Source organism: Alternaria arborescens, assembly GCF_004154835.1.
Source record: "Alternaria arborescens strain FERA 675 chromosome Unknown contig_6, whole genome shotgun sequence".
In the NCBI taxonomy this organism is placed as follows: domain Eukaryota; kingdom Fungi; phylum Ascomycota; class Dothideomycetes; order Pleosporales; family Pleosporaceae; genus Alternaria; species Alternaria arborescens.
The window spans coordinates 1,170,697-1,186,494 of record NW_021167861.1 but is presented as its reverse complement, the minus strand read 5'-3'; the positions used below and the strand labels follow the sequence as shown (position 1 = coordinate 1,186,494).

The 15,798-nt window shown below is 53.7% G+C and overlaps 4 protein-coding genes across 4 annotated transcripts; 1 reads left to right on the top strand and 3 right to left on the bottom strand.

Annotated features, from left to right (window-relative positions):
- Nucleotides 1-645: 645 nt before the first annotated feature.
- On the bottom strand, nucleotides 646-9,436 carry AA0111_g3648 (hypothetical protein; the record flags this gene model as incomplete). Its single annotated transcript, XM_028649557.1, has 5 exons — nucleotides 646-4,410; nucleotides 4,495-4,793; nucleotides 5,261-6,499; nucleotides 6,583-9,180; nucleotides 9,229-9,436. 5 exons carry the CDS (start codon nucleotides 9,434-9,436, stop codon nucleotides 646-648), a joined length of 8,109 nt encoding a protein of 2,702 aa, XP_028509177.1.
- A 1,370-nt stretch (nucleotides 9,437-10,806) lies between these two features.
- AA0111_g3647 (hypothetical protein) lies at nucleotides 10,807-11,130 on the bottom strand (the record flags this gene model as incomplete). Its single annotated transcript, XM_028649556.1, has 1 exon — nucleotides 10,807-11,130. The coding sequence occupies one exon, from the start codon at nucleotides 11,128-11,130 to the stop codon at nucleotides 10,807-10,809; it is 324 nt and encodes a 107-aa protein (XP_028509135.1).
- Nucleotides 11,131-12,207: 1,077 nt separating this feature from the next.
- Nucleotides 12,208-12,908, top strand: AA0111_g3646 (hypothetical protein; the record flags this gene model as incomplete). Its single annotated transcript, XM_028649555.1, has 2 exons — nucleotides 12,208-12,514; nucleotides 12,565-12,908. 2 exons carry the CDS (start codon nucleotides 12,208-12,210, stop codon nucleotides 12,906-12,908), a joined length of 651 nt encoding a protein of 216 aa, XP_028509033.1.
- A 324-nt stretch (nucleotides 12,909-13,232) lies between these two features.
- Nucleotides 13,233-14,408, bottom strand: AA0111_g3645 (hypothetical protein; the record flags this gene model as incomplete). The annotated part of the gene is made up of 1 exon (XM_028649554.1): nucleotides 13,233-14,408. One exon carries the CDS (start codon nucleotides 14,406-14,408, stop codon nucleotides 13,233-13,235), a length of 1,176 nt encoding a protein of 391 aa, XP_028509132.1.
- Between the last annotated feature and the right edge of the window lie 1,390 nt (nucleotides 14,409-15,798).

Below are 15,798 nucleotides of genomic sequence, written 5' to 3'. Positions count from 1 at the left end.
AAGGACTGATACAAGTGTTAACGACAAGACATGCGAGATGTGGATGACGAATGAGGAGTCGGCTTGAGCTGTGAAGCATAACATTCACGCTGTCAGCCCATAACAATGCCTTTTTCTAGATCACCACAATCCTTGCCACGAGTTCCATGGTCTTGGGCTCAATGCTAGGGAAAACCATTGCCGCTCCTGAAGTTTCTTGTGCCGTGCATCCACTGTTCACGGACTGTCCTTAGCGGCTTCATCACAACTGGCTCCAGTAGATCACAAGCATGCCTCTCCAACAAGGAAGCGATGGCAAATCTCTTCGGCGTGAAAATTTGTCAAACGCAGTTCACACACAAGAATGGCAGGTATTCATCCCGTACTAGTGAATCATGATACGGATAGTGTTACCGCTTAAGCGAGTCGTATATAATAACTAAATGCCTCTCGCGAGGTCTGTCGATCGATCTAATAGAAAAGGACATACAGACATACTCGTACAGATGCCCACCCATCCTATGCTTATACCTAACGCCGACGCCCTGTTGATTAAGATGAAACGAGATCCGTCAATGGTATAGAACAATTCCGCCCAATCCAAAACGCCTGATGTCTGTCCCAAGAAGGACCTGTCCAATAGTGGCTCGACTGTGTACTGCAAACTCATGTAATTCTCCTCTTCAAACCTCCAAACAGCCCCTTAAGGCCGCTTGACTCTTCCTTCTTCTTCCTCCTGTCACGTCGGTCCGTCTCACCACGTCTCGGTCTTGGCCGGTCATCGCCATGATCTCGAGCGCGGGGCCGATCAGATTCTACTCGACGACCCGGTGGCCTCTCTTTCTCGACGACTGAAATACGGCGTGCCTTGGGGCGTTCTTCCGGTTTCGACATACGCCTGCTTCGACGGCGCTCGCGTCTTTCCTCGTCTGAGATTGAGATTTCACCGACGACGGCAGCTGCGTCCTCGATCATGGGCGATTCAGCCTGCTCAAACGATTCGGGCTCTGGCTCTGGCTCATATTCGAAAGGCTCTGGTGGTGGGGGAGGTAGATCCTCAGGCGGCGGAGGCGGCGGCGGAAGGGAAACCCCTCCATCTCGTCCACCAGACATTTCATGTTCGGGACGGCGCATATAACGTCGCTCTTCTTTCCATTTGTAGTAGTCAGCTTCCTCCTCAGCAGAAGCGAAGCGACGTTGACTGTGTGAGTGACGCCGACTGCGGTGCATGCGCTCGGGACGCTCTCGGCTCTGGTCTGACGATTGATCTCTGCTTGAGGGTCGTTCGGCTTCAGGTTCTCTTCGCGATGGCTTGACAGGCGTCGTCTCCAGCGTGTTCGCACGGGCGCGAGTTGATCTGGATGGTTTCGAGCTAGGCGGAGTAGGATCAGGCTTTGAGCGACCAAAGATGCCGCCGAAAAGGCTGCCGCGCTTCACGTTCGGTGGAGTCTCTCGAGTACTCAAGCGTCGGCGCGGCGCGCTACGAGGTGGTGTTTCGTCGCCTACGGGTGGCAATGGAGGGGGAGGGGAGGCGTTATCGTCGTCTTCCTCTGCTGCTCGTCTGGCAGCATCGCGAGAAAGTTCAACCAATTCTTCCTTTGGCTTCAAACCAGCCGCTTTGGCTGCTTCTCGCTCCGCCCTCTTTTGCCGCCGTAGCCTCCTCGCCTCCTCTTCTTCACGCGCAGCCTGCTCAATCTTTTCCTGCTCCAAACGTCTTGCCTCCTTCTCGGCCTCGTGCCGCTGCCGTCTCTTCTCATGTCGAAGACGTCTCTCCTCTTCTTCCATTGCAAGCCTTTTCTCCTCTTTAAGCTTCTTACGTTCCTCCATTGCCCTCATAAGCTCCTCTTCGGCACGCCTAACTGCACGACGTCTTTCACGATGCTCTAACTTTCTTGCTTCTTCCTCAGCCTTCAGGCGGGCAGCGTCTGCTGCAGCGAGACGCTCTCTTTCAGCTCTCTCGGCCCGTCGTAATTCGCGTCGCTTTTGTCTTTCAGCTTCTTCGTCAACTTCCTCAGCGGGTTGACGTTTGCTGTATCTCTCTTCGCCCCTGGTTTCTCGGTAGCGTGAGCGATATTCGGGGTAGGCCTTCTCATACGCCTTCTCTCTGTCGCTGCCACTACTAGGCTTCTCAGCCTCGCGAAGTCTTTCCCTTCTTCGCTCAGCTTCGCGCTCAGTCATGCTATCGCGCCGTCTTGTCCTTGGTGCATCAGGCACAGCCGAAGATGGCATTATTGGCCGCTCCCTGGTGCTAGCACCGCTTTCTCGCCTACGGCTGGACTGATGCTGGCTCTCGCGACGGGAGTGCGAATATCGACGACGAGTCTTCTCCCGACTGGGAGTGTCGGTGGACGGTTCATCTTCGACTGCGAAATCGCGCTCCCTGACCATATGATCATCAGTGCTGTTGTCAACCAACGCGGCGACGACAGCAGGTAGTGGTGGTGGCGGTGGAGTTCTGCTCGGACTTTCACCAACATAGAGAGACCTCTCCGCCGTGGCGTCGTCGGCTGGTTGAGGTTCAGGAATATCTTCATTGGCCACTTCCGCTACGACTTCTTCCGTCTCCACTTCTGGGTCTGGTACCGAGACCTCCTTGGCACCGTCCTCCACAATTTGCTCGGCTTCTGGCTCCGCCGCTGGTTCAGCGGGTTCCTCAGTTTCTGGGGTTGGCTCTGGAGCCAATACCGCCTCGGCTGGCTCCTCGGGTTCCTCTGGAGCTGCTTCGGCTGGTGGCTCGGGCTCTTCAGCAGTAGCTGGCTCCTCGGGTTCAGGCTGATCTTCAACAGGGGCTTCTTCGGTTGGTGCCTGTGACTCTTCTTCCTCAGGCTCAGAGGAAGGCGCAGGTACCGGTTCTTCGGCTGCTTGTTCTGACTCTGCTTCGGAAGGTGGGTCCTGGACGACTGCGGCAGCTTCTTCTACAATGGCTTCTTCGATTACTGGTTCAGCGGACTCCACAGGTGCCTCTACCGCCTCTGCAACAACCTCTTCAGGCGGTGTATCTTCTGCTGGTGTTGGCTCCGGTGCGGACGGGGCTTCCTCCGGCTGATCATCCTTCTCTTCGCTCACATCAACCGCTGAAGGTTCATCATCTTCCTCTGCAGCTTCGGAGCCATCATTTGAATTGGCCTCTTCAGCAAGTGAATCTGGTGCGTCTTCAACAGGAGATGAACGCTGACCATCATCTGATTCCTCTAGAGGTGCAGGTTCGGCGGGTTCGTCCTCTTTGGCTAGATCAGGCTCCTCTCGAGGGGCCTCATCTGGTGTCGCTGCCAGTTCTTGCGCCTCGTCCACCTCATCAGCCAGCGCCTCGTCAGTTTCGTCCACATCAGCCTCTGGCTCAACTGGCTCCGCTTCAGGTTCCGCTGCGACTGATTCTGTCGTTTCTGGTTCAGTGGGCTGTTCCGCCTCTTGCTCAATCACAGGTACATCCCCAGCTTCAGATGCTTGCGGCTCAGCATCAGCGACCTCGTCGATCACTGTTTGCTCGGCTTCTGGTACGCCAGCGTCTACCTCTTCCGAGTCAATTGAAGTTTGAGTAGCGTCGACATCAGCCTCTACATCGTCTTCCGGTGGCGAGACAGACTCTCCAGCCTCGCTCTCGCTGTCGGATTCGCTCACCAGAGAGAGATCATCAGCCTCATCTTCCTCGGGCGCCTCTTCTTCACCCTTGGGTTCGTCGGCCGGTTCGGGCACTTCCACAACTGCGGGCGCCTCTTCTTCAGGCTCGGCGGAGCTTTCTGTTGATACTAGGGAGTCGTCATTGGCAGAATCGTCCTGGGTGGCAGCACTGGCGTCATCCTCGTCGCCTACTTGCTCCTCCTCCGAAACTGGTTCGAGAGCAGGAGCAGATGGATCATCGACCTCTGATGTAGGAGCCTCTGCCTCCGGGATGATCTCAGAAGTTGCGACATTGACTTCGAGCGATAATCCCGGGTGCGTATCCGCGACTGGGGCGGACTCTACTGGTGGCTCTGGGCTCTCGGCAACTTCTTCGTCATCAGGATTGGCAGCCTCCTCTACCGACACAGAGCTCTGTTCCTCTTCTTGAGCCTTTGAGGAAAGCTCAGAAGCAGAGTCGTCATCCGAACCAGCGCCATCTTCGACAATTGACTGATGATCCTCCGCCGCAGCGTCAGGCTCTACAGCAGCGACGGCAGCGTCTTCACTCGGCGGAGCATCTTCGGCATTGGTTGTTTCATCTTGAGCGGGTGCCGAGTCAGGCGTGTCGTCGACCTGTGGAACTTCAGATGCAGAAGGCGCAGCAGATGCCTCCGACCCTGACCAGTCATCATCTTCGGACTCAGACCCAGACTCACTTCCTGCATCAGAATCCTGCTCTTTTGCTGACTCATCATCCGGCGATGGCCCAGTGTTAGAGTCAACGGAAACCTCCGAAGGTTGAGGTTCCTCAGACCCAACGTCCTCGGGAACCTATAAGTGGTTAGTATACATTATCAAAGACTGAACAAAGTTTTGCGTATGACAATTCAAAATCAATCGCACCCCCGTACATACCACTTCCGGTGCTTTCTTGGCCGGCATGTCTGGTGCAGAGTCGTGCTCGGCTTCTGCTAGCGCAATGCTCGCTACAACATCATGGTCGGTCTCTTCGGGAATAACTTGAACAACAGATGGATTGCCCACGGCGTTTTCAGTGTGATCCTCTTCAACCACGAGTTGTTCAATGGGCGTATCAACGTCAGCCTCTTTTGAGACAGGGTCTGGGCTGACTTCGCTGGTCGCGTCAGCTGGGATGCTTGCGCATGATTCGTCCGGGTTGTCGTCGAGGTTGGGTAAGGCTGCTTCAGTCTCGGCTACACCGGGTCAGCCGCTGTGGTGCATGGCCACTTTTGAGAGGAGAGAAATGTCGATGGTGTGCAAGTAGAAGTACAATCACAGAAAAAAAAAGAAGTTGAGATTCAGATGTGACGGGGATGTCGGGAGCCAAATCACAAGCGGCAGGGCTAGCGCGGAGCAAAACCACGCATCTTGGGACGTCGACAAATTGCGACGCATGTGTCGCAGCCCGAATTTGATGGCGACAGACAGGCTTCCACGTGACGATAAGCTAGTCGCAGCGGTGGCAGAAAGTCCGCAGAATGTGCTGGCAGGTGGGCCAGAGGAAAATATGGGGCGTCCAATGGGGTATTCCCACCGCTGCTCGCTAGCCCGATTCGCCGCCCAAGGGCGCGCTATCGTGGAAACGTGCGTAATTGAGCCAGCGAAAAGAAGTGCATACGACATAAAGATGTGAAACACAAAAAACATAGCATATACGTACCTGTGCATGCGTCTGGATTCTCCACGTCATCGGGTGCAGCCGAGACTATGGCTTGTTCGCTGTCCTTGGCAGCCTCGTCGTTCACCGCTGGCTCCAGATCATCGGCTGGCGATTCATGTGCAGTCGCATCCTCCTGTGCGTCTGTGCTTGAATCGGTGATGTTGTTCTCCTTTGATGCATCTGGCTGGCTAAGATCTGAGTGGAGTTCTGTTGGTGCAGACACATCCTCAGTTGTGCCAATGACATCCTCGATACCCGTAGTCGACTTCGCATCTTCAACATCGTCTTGATTGGGCGTGTCAATTTCGACTTGAATTGGTTTTTGATCAGCTGCGGCTGTATCAGCTGGAGTGATCGTCTCCGGTGGCTCAGGAGGCTCTATCGCCGTGTCAGAGGATGAGGGCTCCTCGTCCTTTGTCTGGTCTTCGATTTGTTGCGTAACATCATCTTGCTCTGACAGCTCTGGTTCACGAGTCGTGGATGTGTCTTCGACAGTCTGTTCTGCCTCTGTGACTTCAGTCGGGACTGCACTGTCCTCGACAGCGACATCGATAGGCGGAACAGAGGCTTCAGTGTCGATCTGCTGGACCTGCTCCACAGTCTCGGGCTCTTGCTGATCTGATGGCTTCTCTGTCTCTGGCGTAGGTTCAAATGCTTCTTGTGCGATGCGGTCGTCTTCGTAGTCTTGGTGCTCGGAAGGGTTGGTCTCACTCTCCCCAGCCTGCGATGAAGCATCGGCATCGTCTTTTTCCCAGTCAGATATCTCTAGATCGCTGATGTTATCTTCATCTTTTTCCCAATCGGAAATGTCTTGCATAGTCTCTGTGGCCTCCACATCTTCACCGTTTGCTTCAGTCTCCGCTGTCACGACTTCGATGGGAGCAATGATCGCCTCTTCACTCGGCTCATTGTTGGCATCGTCCATATCGGCGACGCTTTCTGTCGGTACAATAGACTCGTCGTGTGTTACATCAGCCACGACTTCAGTTGCTTGGGTGTTCTCGGAAGGAGCTGTCGCCAAGTCGTCGTCAGTCGGCGGAGAAGCACTTGTTGGGTCTGCTTCTTCAGGGACTGTTGTAGCCTCCGGTTCTTCCGTAGGCACCTTGCCTTCATCCTGCACAGTATTAGGCTCACTGTTGCCTTCACCAGATGTTGTGTCGCTAGCGTTCTCGGCCGGGATAGGTTCATTGGTGTCCACTACGACTGGATCTTCGATCGTGCTATCGGCTTGTAATTCCTCTGTTATATTATTAGCATTGATAACAAAAGACATGCAGCTCCGTGTTGCCTCCAATCCAATGGTGAACCGAAAGTGGACTCACCCGTAATGTCAGCGCTCAAGTTATCTGACTCAGCCACAGCCACCACTGACTCAGCATTTTCTACTTTTCCAGCATCTGTGTCTTCAATCTTATCATCATTCTCAGTCGATGTCAGGTCGCTGGGCGTAACTGTCTCGGGCTCTGGAGCTTCTTCAGAAATGGGAGGCTCGGAGACGGCATCTTCGACAGCTGAAGATTCAGATCCTTGAGATTCCTCTTCGTTCGGAGTACTTTGGGACGCAGTATCTGCGTGTTCCTCAACCAGCAAGGTCTCGACTGGAGCCTCCTGATCTGCGATAGGAGATGGTTCGACATCTTTATTCCCTTCGAGTAGGGACTGTTCTTGAGCAGCATCCGGTTCCGGGTTTGATGCGGCGGCATCTTCTGCTATTTCAGCAACTAACGCTCTCTCAGCAGCTAGTATTTCCTCAACAACAAGTATATCCTCGACAGTAGGTGTCTCCTCGACAGTAGGTGTCTCCTCAACAGCGACTGATTCACCAGCAGCTGGCGATCCAACAGACGTAGTTACCACTTCAGTGATAGTGGTGGCCTCACTGGCTGGCATCTCTTCTGTAACAGGTACCTCGTCGACAACGATGGCGTCTTCAGCCTTTGGTGCTTCTTCGCCTGCAGATGCTTCTTCGGCAGTAGGTGTGACATCCACAGCTGAGACTTCTTCGGGTACCGGTAGTTCTTCAGTAGGCGGGGTATCGTCAGCGGTGGGATTGTCTTTAGAAGAAGTCTCTCCAGTAGCGGGCGTGTCTGAAGCATCAGAAGTACTATCAGCGTGAGGAGCCTCTTCGACGGCGGCAATTGTCTCCTCAGCAACCGGTGCCGCTTCATTCGCAGGCGATGCTTCGGCCGAGGATGGCTCTTCAGTAACAGGGGTGACTTCAGTGACTGGAGTATCTCCAGGAGCAGATTGTTCCTCATTGTCGGCCGATTCTGGAGAAACAACTGTCTCGTCCGCCGCGGGTACCTCTTCAGCCGATGTTTGTATGTCCGCAGAGGTCGGTTCTTCACCAGATGATGCTACTTGGCCACTGGGTGTCTCTTCAGCTGTGGATGTTTCCACCTCTCCAACAGCAGAAGTCTCCTCGGTGATTGGCGGATCGTTGATCACCGGAGCTTCTTCAGGAGCAGGAGGTTGTTCCTCGACAGCGGGTGCCTCTTCTACAGCAGAGGGTAGTACTTCGATTGCAGTCGATTCCCCAGCGGTAGTCGTGTCTTCCGCTGCTAACTCACTAGCAGCCTCGCCCACAATTGAGTCCTCCGCCGGTGCTGGTGCCGGTGCCGCTTCAGCAGGGCTCTCCGCTTCGACTGGTTGCTCTTCGTCTGAAGAGGCCACCTTGGGCTCAACCACATCTACACCGTCTGCCGAAGCTTGTTCTTTTTCAGGTTCCGCTTCGACGGGTGGCTTTGTATCCTCACTCATAGTACTTGAACCTTCCACCGGCGGCTCTGGTGTCGCAGCAGGTCCTTCGGAACCCGCATCTGCTGTCGGCTCGTCCGAAGAGGCAGAGGTGTCTTCGATTACAGGATCATTTGCGGTAGTCTCCTCTGCTACGGCTTCAGTAGGGGACTCGGAAACGACAGGCTCGTTGCCTTCGGTGGTAGGGCTGTCTGTGACTGCTGCTTCATGCTGTGCCTCCACAGTATCCTCACCAACAGCAACCTCGTCTTCTACAGTTGGAGCATCGTTCGGCGGTGGTGGCGGCGGCACGGCCTCGATTACGATCGATTCTGGAGCGTCTTCGGTACGTTCCTCGATGATAACGCTTTCGGAGACGACCGAAGGGGATGCATCTCCGTCGATGATCACGACCGACCCGTCGTCACTTGGTGATATACTACCGTCATCACTGCCTCTCTTTCCTCCTGACTTCCTCATATCCCCCTTCATCAATTTCTCACTAGTGAACGCTGAGAACATCGAACCACTTCGCTCCTTTTTCATGATGCTGATTGGAACCATAGCATTCTTCTTTCCGTCCTTCGGCGGCGACGCAAGGGGAACGGATTTCGATGGCTTTCTGGGACGAACAAACGCGGTGGGCTTGCCTTTACCATACTTTTTCTTCTTGCCAATACTTGCGGCGTCTGGGTCTTTGGTGTCAGAGGCAAAATGGACAAACTTCTCAGTTGGGGATTTCGGGGGCTCTTGAGCGGCCTGCTCGGACTCACCACTCTTCTCACTCTCAGCGACTACAGGCTCAGGTGTTGCATCCGCTGGTGGTGCTGGCGGCGGAGGAGGCACGGGCTCACTAGGGGGTACTGGCGAAGCTGGTGGAGGCGGTGATACTTCAACGCTCGTGGCGTCGCTTGATCCCGGAGGTTCATCTTTGACATCCTCAGTCACAACTTCGGCTGCCACAACATCGTCCCCACTACTGGAGGCAGCCTCTGCTTGTTGTGTCGGTGGGTCTTCGGGTATAGTTTCTGCTGGGACTGTTGCTACAGGTGTATCTGTTGTTATCGAAGGTTCTCCTGGGGGAGGTACTTCTGGTATGGCTGGAGGTGCGGCCTCTGCTGGCGTGGCTTCTGCCACAGGTGGTAAATCTGAAGCATCTGGTGCTGTCGGGGCGATTCCTGGTTCTACAATGGTCAATTGAACGTGTTAGACATAACGTATTCCAAGCATACCTGCTTGATCGTCATCGGTGCGCTTATCATCAATTACATGTGCAACGCCCGTATAAGAGAATTTTGGAGGAGGCGCAACCACCCGGCGATAGAGAGGTTGAGCCGGTGGTTGGGGCGCGGTAGCATAGAAGTTCTTGCCGGTGTTTGTGTTGGGGCCGGCGTATGGGTTCGCCCATGGCGATATCGAGACATTGTCGAACTGACGCATGGTGGATCAAACAAAGTCAATGCAGTGTTCTGAAACCAGATATTCGATAAGCTGTGCTACACGCTATAGATGTTTTCTTCGTTCCATAGCTGATGACAACAAAAGGTAGGCATGCAATGGCGACATGAGACGTGGGGTGCGAGCATTGATTGCGGAGAGACGAATGAGAAACGGATCAGTCTAGACGAAAGCACAGAGGGTGGAGGTATGCAACGTGCGTGGCTTCAATCGGCCAAAGCTGGACGCAGCACTGAGATCAGACGAAAGAGAGGTGCAGGACAACTGTCACAAGACATGATGCGATAAATCGTAAGGAGATGCCTCGCATTGTGGGCGCAATGGTTCGGTAAGCCTCGGATTGGCATGCGCGCATGCTTCCACAGGCTCACGCTGAGAAGGCGAGTTTGGCCTGTATGTCTAATTGGTCCACGTAGGGAAACGCAGTTCGTTCAGGTTGATAGAGTTGGAAGCCCGGAAGGTGGGGTTTTCGCTGCGATGGCTTTTCGATTATTGGCTCGATGGCGCTTTAGCTTGCAGTTGTGTCGCCAGCGTGGATCGTGGTGCAGCGTTGGGTTCAACGGCCAAATTTCCGGCACCGGAAGGCCTGAGAGCGTAAAGTGCGGCAAAGCATCAATTAGCAAGGTCTGCCCTTCTAACAACCTTCTCGACACCCAAGGGAGGGCCGGCGCTGCAGGGGCATGCATGGGCACGTATGGGAGAGTCATGGCAAAGAGGGAAAAAGTGAGGTGGTTGATGGATTGAGTGACGTGGCGTGGCACGCACATGGGGCCCGGGGAGCACTAAGCGACTAACTCATGAGGGCCGACCCGACTCAAGTCGTACCTGGCGACGTGGGACGCTCACAAAGAAGACACCATCGTGACCCCACCACCAAAATCCTTGGTACAACAAAGCAAAAGCATTGCGGCGTGGAGGGGCATCCGGTGACGTCGATTCTAGTCGCTGCTCCAGATCGCGATGCTGCGACTAGACTTCCTCGCCACGTCCAATCTACGACCTAGAGCATTGGTGACGTGCATCCAGCCGACGATAGGTGGAACCGATTATGCAGCGGCTATCGAGGATTTTCAAAAAGGCGAAGAGGATGAGGAAGATTACCCAAGGTGGCGGGCGAATCTATTGTCAGTACGTGTTCGCAGTTCGGTGCTGCACGCCCCAATCAACATAGATGAGTAGATTACCTATTCTGCAGACGCGCATGTCGTCAGATACGCTCATGTAAGCAGGCATATAGAAGCGAAGTCAGATCACGTGTGTAGCTTACTTTGGATCACAGAATCGTTTCGATGCTCACTAGAAGCGATCTTCGCTACCTAGGAACAGCCCGGAGTGTCTAGTACTCTTTTTTATCACGTGTCCACGTCGGCCCAGCCGTCTGACATGACGATGTCTTGAAACGGTTTGAAGGCTTGCAAACACAAGCCTTTCATCATCGTTCCAAACTCACAATGGTCATCTTGTTCGAGCATCTCCGCCTTATCTTTTGTCTCGACCGTCATACCCACCTCCATGACCTCAAGCCACTTCCGATTGACCTCTACGTCTTTTCTGCAAATCCCACAATTTATCTTGTTTCCTCTATGCTTCTTCTTCTCACTCTGCGTCGTTGTGATATGAACATCAGTGGTCGGCCACTCGTTCTGCGCAAATGTGTGCCAAGTAGTAAGGTTCATAGTTGGCACTGAGGTTGACGAAGCAGAAGTGAGAGTTATAGCAGGGGTCTTTTCGAGATAGTCGCTATCTTGCAACAAGATAATCTGAGGGCTTTGTTCTGCGAGAAATGCGTCTACTCTCAGCGGCGATGTGCAACGTCTTGTTGGATTAAGTGTTCTTATCAAGTCGAGCGCTTCCCCCCATTCTGGACTTCTTTCGGAGCCACAGCGTTGCCACACTTTTCGTAATTTTGTGGCACTGATAGCGGGTAGAGTATAACATGCTTTTGTTGTGTTTGGCAGGAGCAGATGTGTTCTCGGTGACGATGACGATGACGATGAGGAGGATAGAGAGCAGACCAGACATCTTGCTTGGCGTTCTGACTTGGGGTGAGAACATGCCCAGCATGGAGTGATGTTGGAAGACATGGCTTTCACCTTGGCGTTATGTATTTAGTGTAATGAAGCATGTGAAGGCGGATACGAAGTCATTTAGAAGACATCATAGGAGAAGAAGGAGACAGAGCAAGAGATACTGGAAATATGAAGCAGGTGTCCAAAATTTTGGAGCTGTCCCGTCCTACAGGCCTGTTGGTTTTCCAGACGTTATCTGGCGCGAAAATTGATATAGATAGAGCAAACCATGGTTCTAGTGCAATATGTGGCCAAGCACCGCAAAGACCCTCAGGCAACACTTTGATCACAGCTGACGTCCTATACCCTATTTTACAGAGGCACAGTTGTAAGATTCAGTGTTGTCTCACTTATCTTCATCGCTCTTTCCTAGTCACTCCTACGACGCAAGCCTATGATTTACGCTGCTTGAAATGGGAAGGTGCAAATGGCGACAGGCCTCTGTCCACGTCGATTCTCACATCTCCACTCGACGCCGCATTCCAGAGCCTCTCATCCATATCGCCTCCGTCTTCGCGCTCGCTATTGGAGAATGGCGAACATCACCTCCGCAACGCAAGATGGCGCGCGGTTCACCAAACCAGGTGAGCACCCACCTCCAGGGCTCGACTGCGCCTGCCATGGCATCCATTTTATGATTACAAAGAATTTTGCCTAACAACTGCAGCGGATTGGGCTCTCCACATGGTCACCGCTTCACTGAAGTTCTCTCGTTCGAAAGACGCGCCAGTCTCATTGTACACTACACCCGATACTGGTCGCCTTGATGTGCTTAACGTACTCAATTGGCATGAGGCTCATAACGACTATGAATGGCCTGATTTCATCCAGCTTGGTCATGACTTCACTCAGGCGATGCGGTTTCGACGCGGTCTCGTGAATGATGTCTTCCTGGCCCTTGAGAAAGCTGGTGTGATCAAGATCACTGGTGAGCCTGGTGTACTCGGAACGCCACAGAGCTCCGTGGTTAAGAGAAGAGCTGGCGTGAGCGGTAGGTGTCGTACACCTGCCTGGCCATCGACGTACTGACGGAACGAGTAGTTGCCATGCGTATGTCCGAGCGAAAGCGTCATTGCAGTCGTGAGAGCTCCAGCAACGAGATCGCCTCCGATAAAGAAATACCATACTATGAGACCGATCGTTTTCTTGCTAAGAGTATGCGTTGCTTGATCGAGTACGCTGGCTTTCCTGTTGATGACTGCATCGCTGGCCTTGAGGAGGGCGATCATCTTTCTGAAGAAAATCTTGCAAACACCATTAAAGACCTTGTGGCCCAGGTCTGGAATGCTGAGGATGACCCACGATCCATGAAGCGTGTTGGAAACATTGCTTTTTCCAAGAGCGGCAGTGAACAGGCACCTAGAATATCGAGCCCCGAGCTCTGAACAAACAACGGCAGAGCCCAGTGTAAACACTTGGATGCCACGAGCTCCCCCTTTGCTCATTGAGAGAGCCATGACAGAGAAACTATGGCTGGGGGTATCAGTTTGACGATGTCCTAAGGACTGTCTATCTCGCTGTGAGAACAAAACAAGGACATCAGGAAGTTGTCCGGAACGAAGTGGAACGAACGTGTGGGTACTTATATATACCTGCTGTACAATTCAAAACAAATCTACGACATTGCAAATAGAGAGTCGCATTGTTGCCGCATATGTGGGTATAACTCGTCAATCATATCTTCGTAAATGAGAATCATTGCCGTACTTTCATGTTAGCACCCAGTCCACGGCCATTGTCCACCGATCCTCTCCAACATCAACTTCCCACATGGGTGCGCGAATACCAACCACGCTCCCCGTCTTGACGAGCACACCTCCCGAGGCTCTAGCACCGCCTTGACCAGCTAGCAAGATTCTTATCGGACTATCTTCAGCCCCTGTACTCCCTGCTCTCGAAGCATTATACATGCCAGGCTCGGTATTGCCACGTGCAAAGACGATCCCACCTGAACAACACTCCACTTTATCATCATTCTGCGGTTGGTCCCCGCCTCTCGACAGGTTAGTCACCCTTACTCGCAACTTAACACCGTCCTCCTTATCACGACCACAGACCATAGCACTCCTGTCCTGCGCCGCAAAACCAGTGTTTGCCGTCTCTATGATCCAGCTCGTCACTGTCGATGCCAGACCGTTGGGTATGTATTTGCCGTTCTTGCGCGAAGGAGAGAAGATCTCAGGGAGCGGCCGGGAGGGCTTTGGTGGCGATGTAGGTAGCGCGGGAAGTATAAAATGCGGGCGTTGCGGCGCAGCGGCTGGCATGGACGTCACTGCTGCAATGCTAGGAAATGGCGCAGGGGTATGTGGTGGGGGGACTTTGAAACGGTGCGTCTTTGCGTTTGATACGGGTACCGGTGTAGAGGGTTCAGACAGTCCTTGGAGCGAAGGAGAGCTTTCTGGAGAGATGCGACGACGCTTGTTCGTCTGGACAGATTCGAAAAGCATCTCATCTTTCCGGTCTGCTTCTTGTTCTACCCAATGGCCCAGCTGTGTGTCTCCACCTTCAATGGACTGTATGATAGGTTCACCATTCTCATCCTGCTCTGACTGACTTGATTGAGAAGGTTCCTCTATGCTTTCTATCCGCTCGAATTTCCTTCGCGGCTTTGCAAGCGGCGTGGAGAGGGTGAATGTGTCTTTGTGTGCCTCACCGCGTTTCTCCTTGGCGACTCCAATTGCTGTTCGTGGCGGCGCAGGTACAAAACGTTTCGCAGGCGTCAGTTTCTTGAGCGGTACCTCGGATTTTGGCTGCGCTGGTTTAGTGGGTGCTGGCGTTTGTACAGCGAGAGCATTGCGCAGACCGGATTGAGGTTTCTTCAGCTTTTGGGTCGAAGGCGGATTGGGTGCTAGGAAGCGGTGCGGGGAGGGCGTGTGGGTTGACATGGTGGGAGTAACATGGGCGATTCGGGCAGCCCTGATATGGCAGGTAGGTAATGTTGGGGGTGGTTATCGTGGGTGGAGGTAGGACCGTGGTGGCGAGGCTGCTAACTCCAAAGCCAGCCAGCGCAAGCGCGATGCGGTCGCGAGAACGCGAATGCGCGCAGTCACGGGACAGGAGCGTCACATGTCCATCACGCCCACAATGGACGCGTGCAGGACTATCCTAGATTTGACCAACTGTTCATCGTGGTTTAGCAACAACCTCGGCCGTGTGGGAGGCTGCATGATCTTTTTGCTCACATAGAAATGACGCGACGCGACGCTCTCAACGTACTCAATAGGTGCGTGGGTAGCTGCAGTATCAATCGCGGATCACATGTCAACATCAAGGCGACTGAAGAGCATTCGGAACCTCGGGAATCTCTGCAGAGATAAGCTTCACCACGCTTAGATGTCTTCTGGATGTCAATTGTCACTCGAAGGATGTATTGCATCCAAGCTTGGGCAAAATCCCACGCGCAATCTCCACAAAATGAATGATTCAAGGATCTTTCTTGATGCCGGGCGAATCGGGGTATTGCTGTTGGGCGGCAATTCGCAATCCGGTGATACCAGCCATCTTTCGCAGACCTGATTTGGGTCTGTGGGATCGCAATGGGGTGATCTCACGATTGGCGCCGGGTGATCAACGGTATCCTGGCTGAGCCTCGTCTCCATAGGAACATGCGCCAAACCTAGCACAGAAGAATCGAATAGACGCATGGACTGCAAGTAGCACAGAGAGGCAGCGCATGGAACAACCAAGTCGGGGGCGTGTGAGATTTCAGTAGACTTGTTTTGTCTGGAGATGCATGGTTGAGCGTGGAGTGAAGATGATACAGCCGGACAGCTGGGGTCTTGCAGGCTCACGCAAGGCGGGTGCGAAAGCGGGCCAAGGACCAGATGCAGTGTAGGTACTGCAGATGGGTGCTGCGCGTGTGTGTACATGCCGGAGAGCCCGTTACAGCCGGCAAGTGTCGCGGTTAGTGAGGCGATGGCAGCAGACTGACCAGCCCAGCCACAGAATATGACATAGCCCCAAAGGAGTGCAAACAATAGCGCGACAGGCGTTCGCAGCGAGATGGGGCTAAACAAGAAACTTGAGACTTCGCGTCTGCAAGGGACGACCCTTTCAGCCTTAATGATCTGACCGGGGAAGAGCGTGGTAGGTCCACATGGTGGCTCAGGGCGTGTGATTGGTGCTGCGGGGGCTCGGAGAGGCTGGAGCCAGCCACATGAGGATGCGTAACATAGGAATAGAACAACACCCGCGAACCCGATCCACCCCAAAACACGCCTGCATCTTGCATCCACGCCTAACCTCTGCTTCTGCACTGTCACTCTTTTGTTTTGC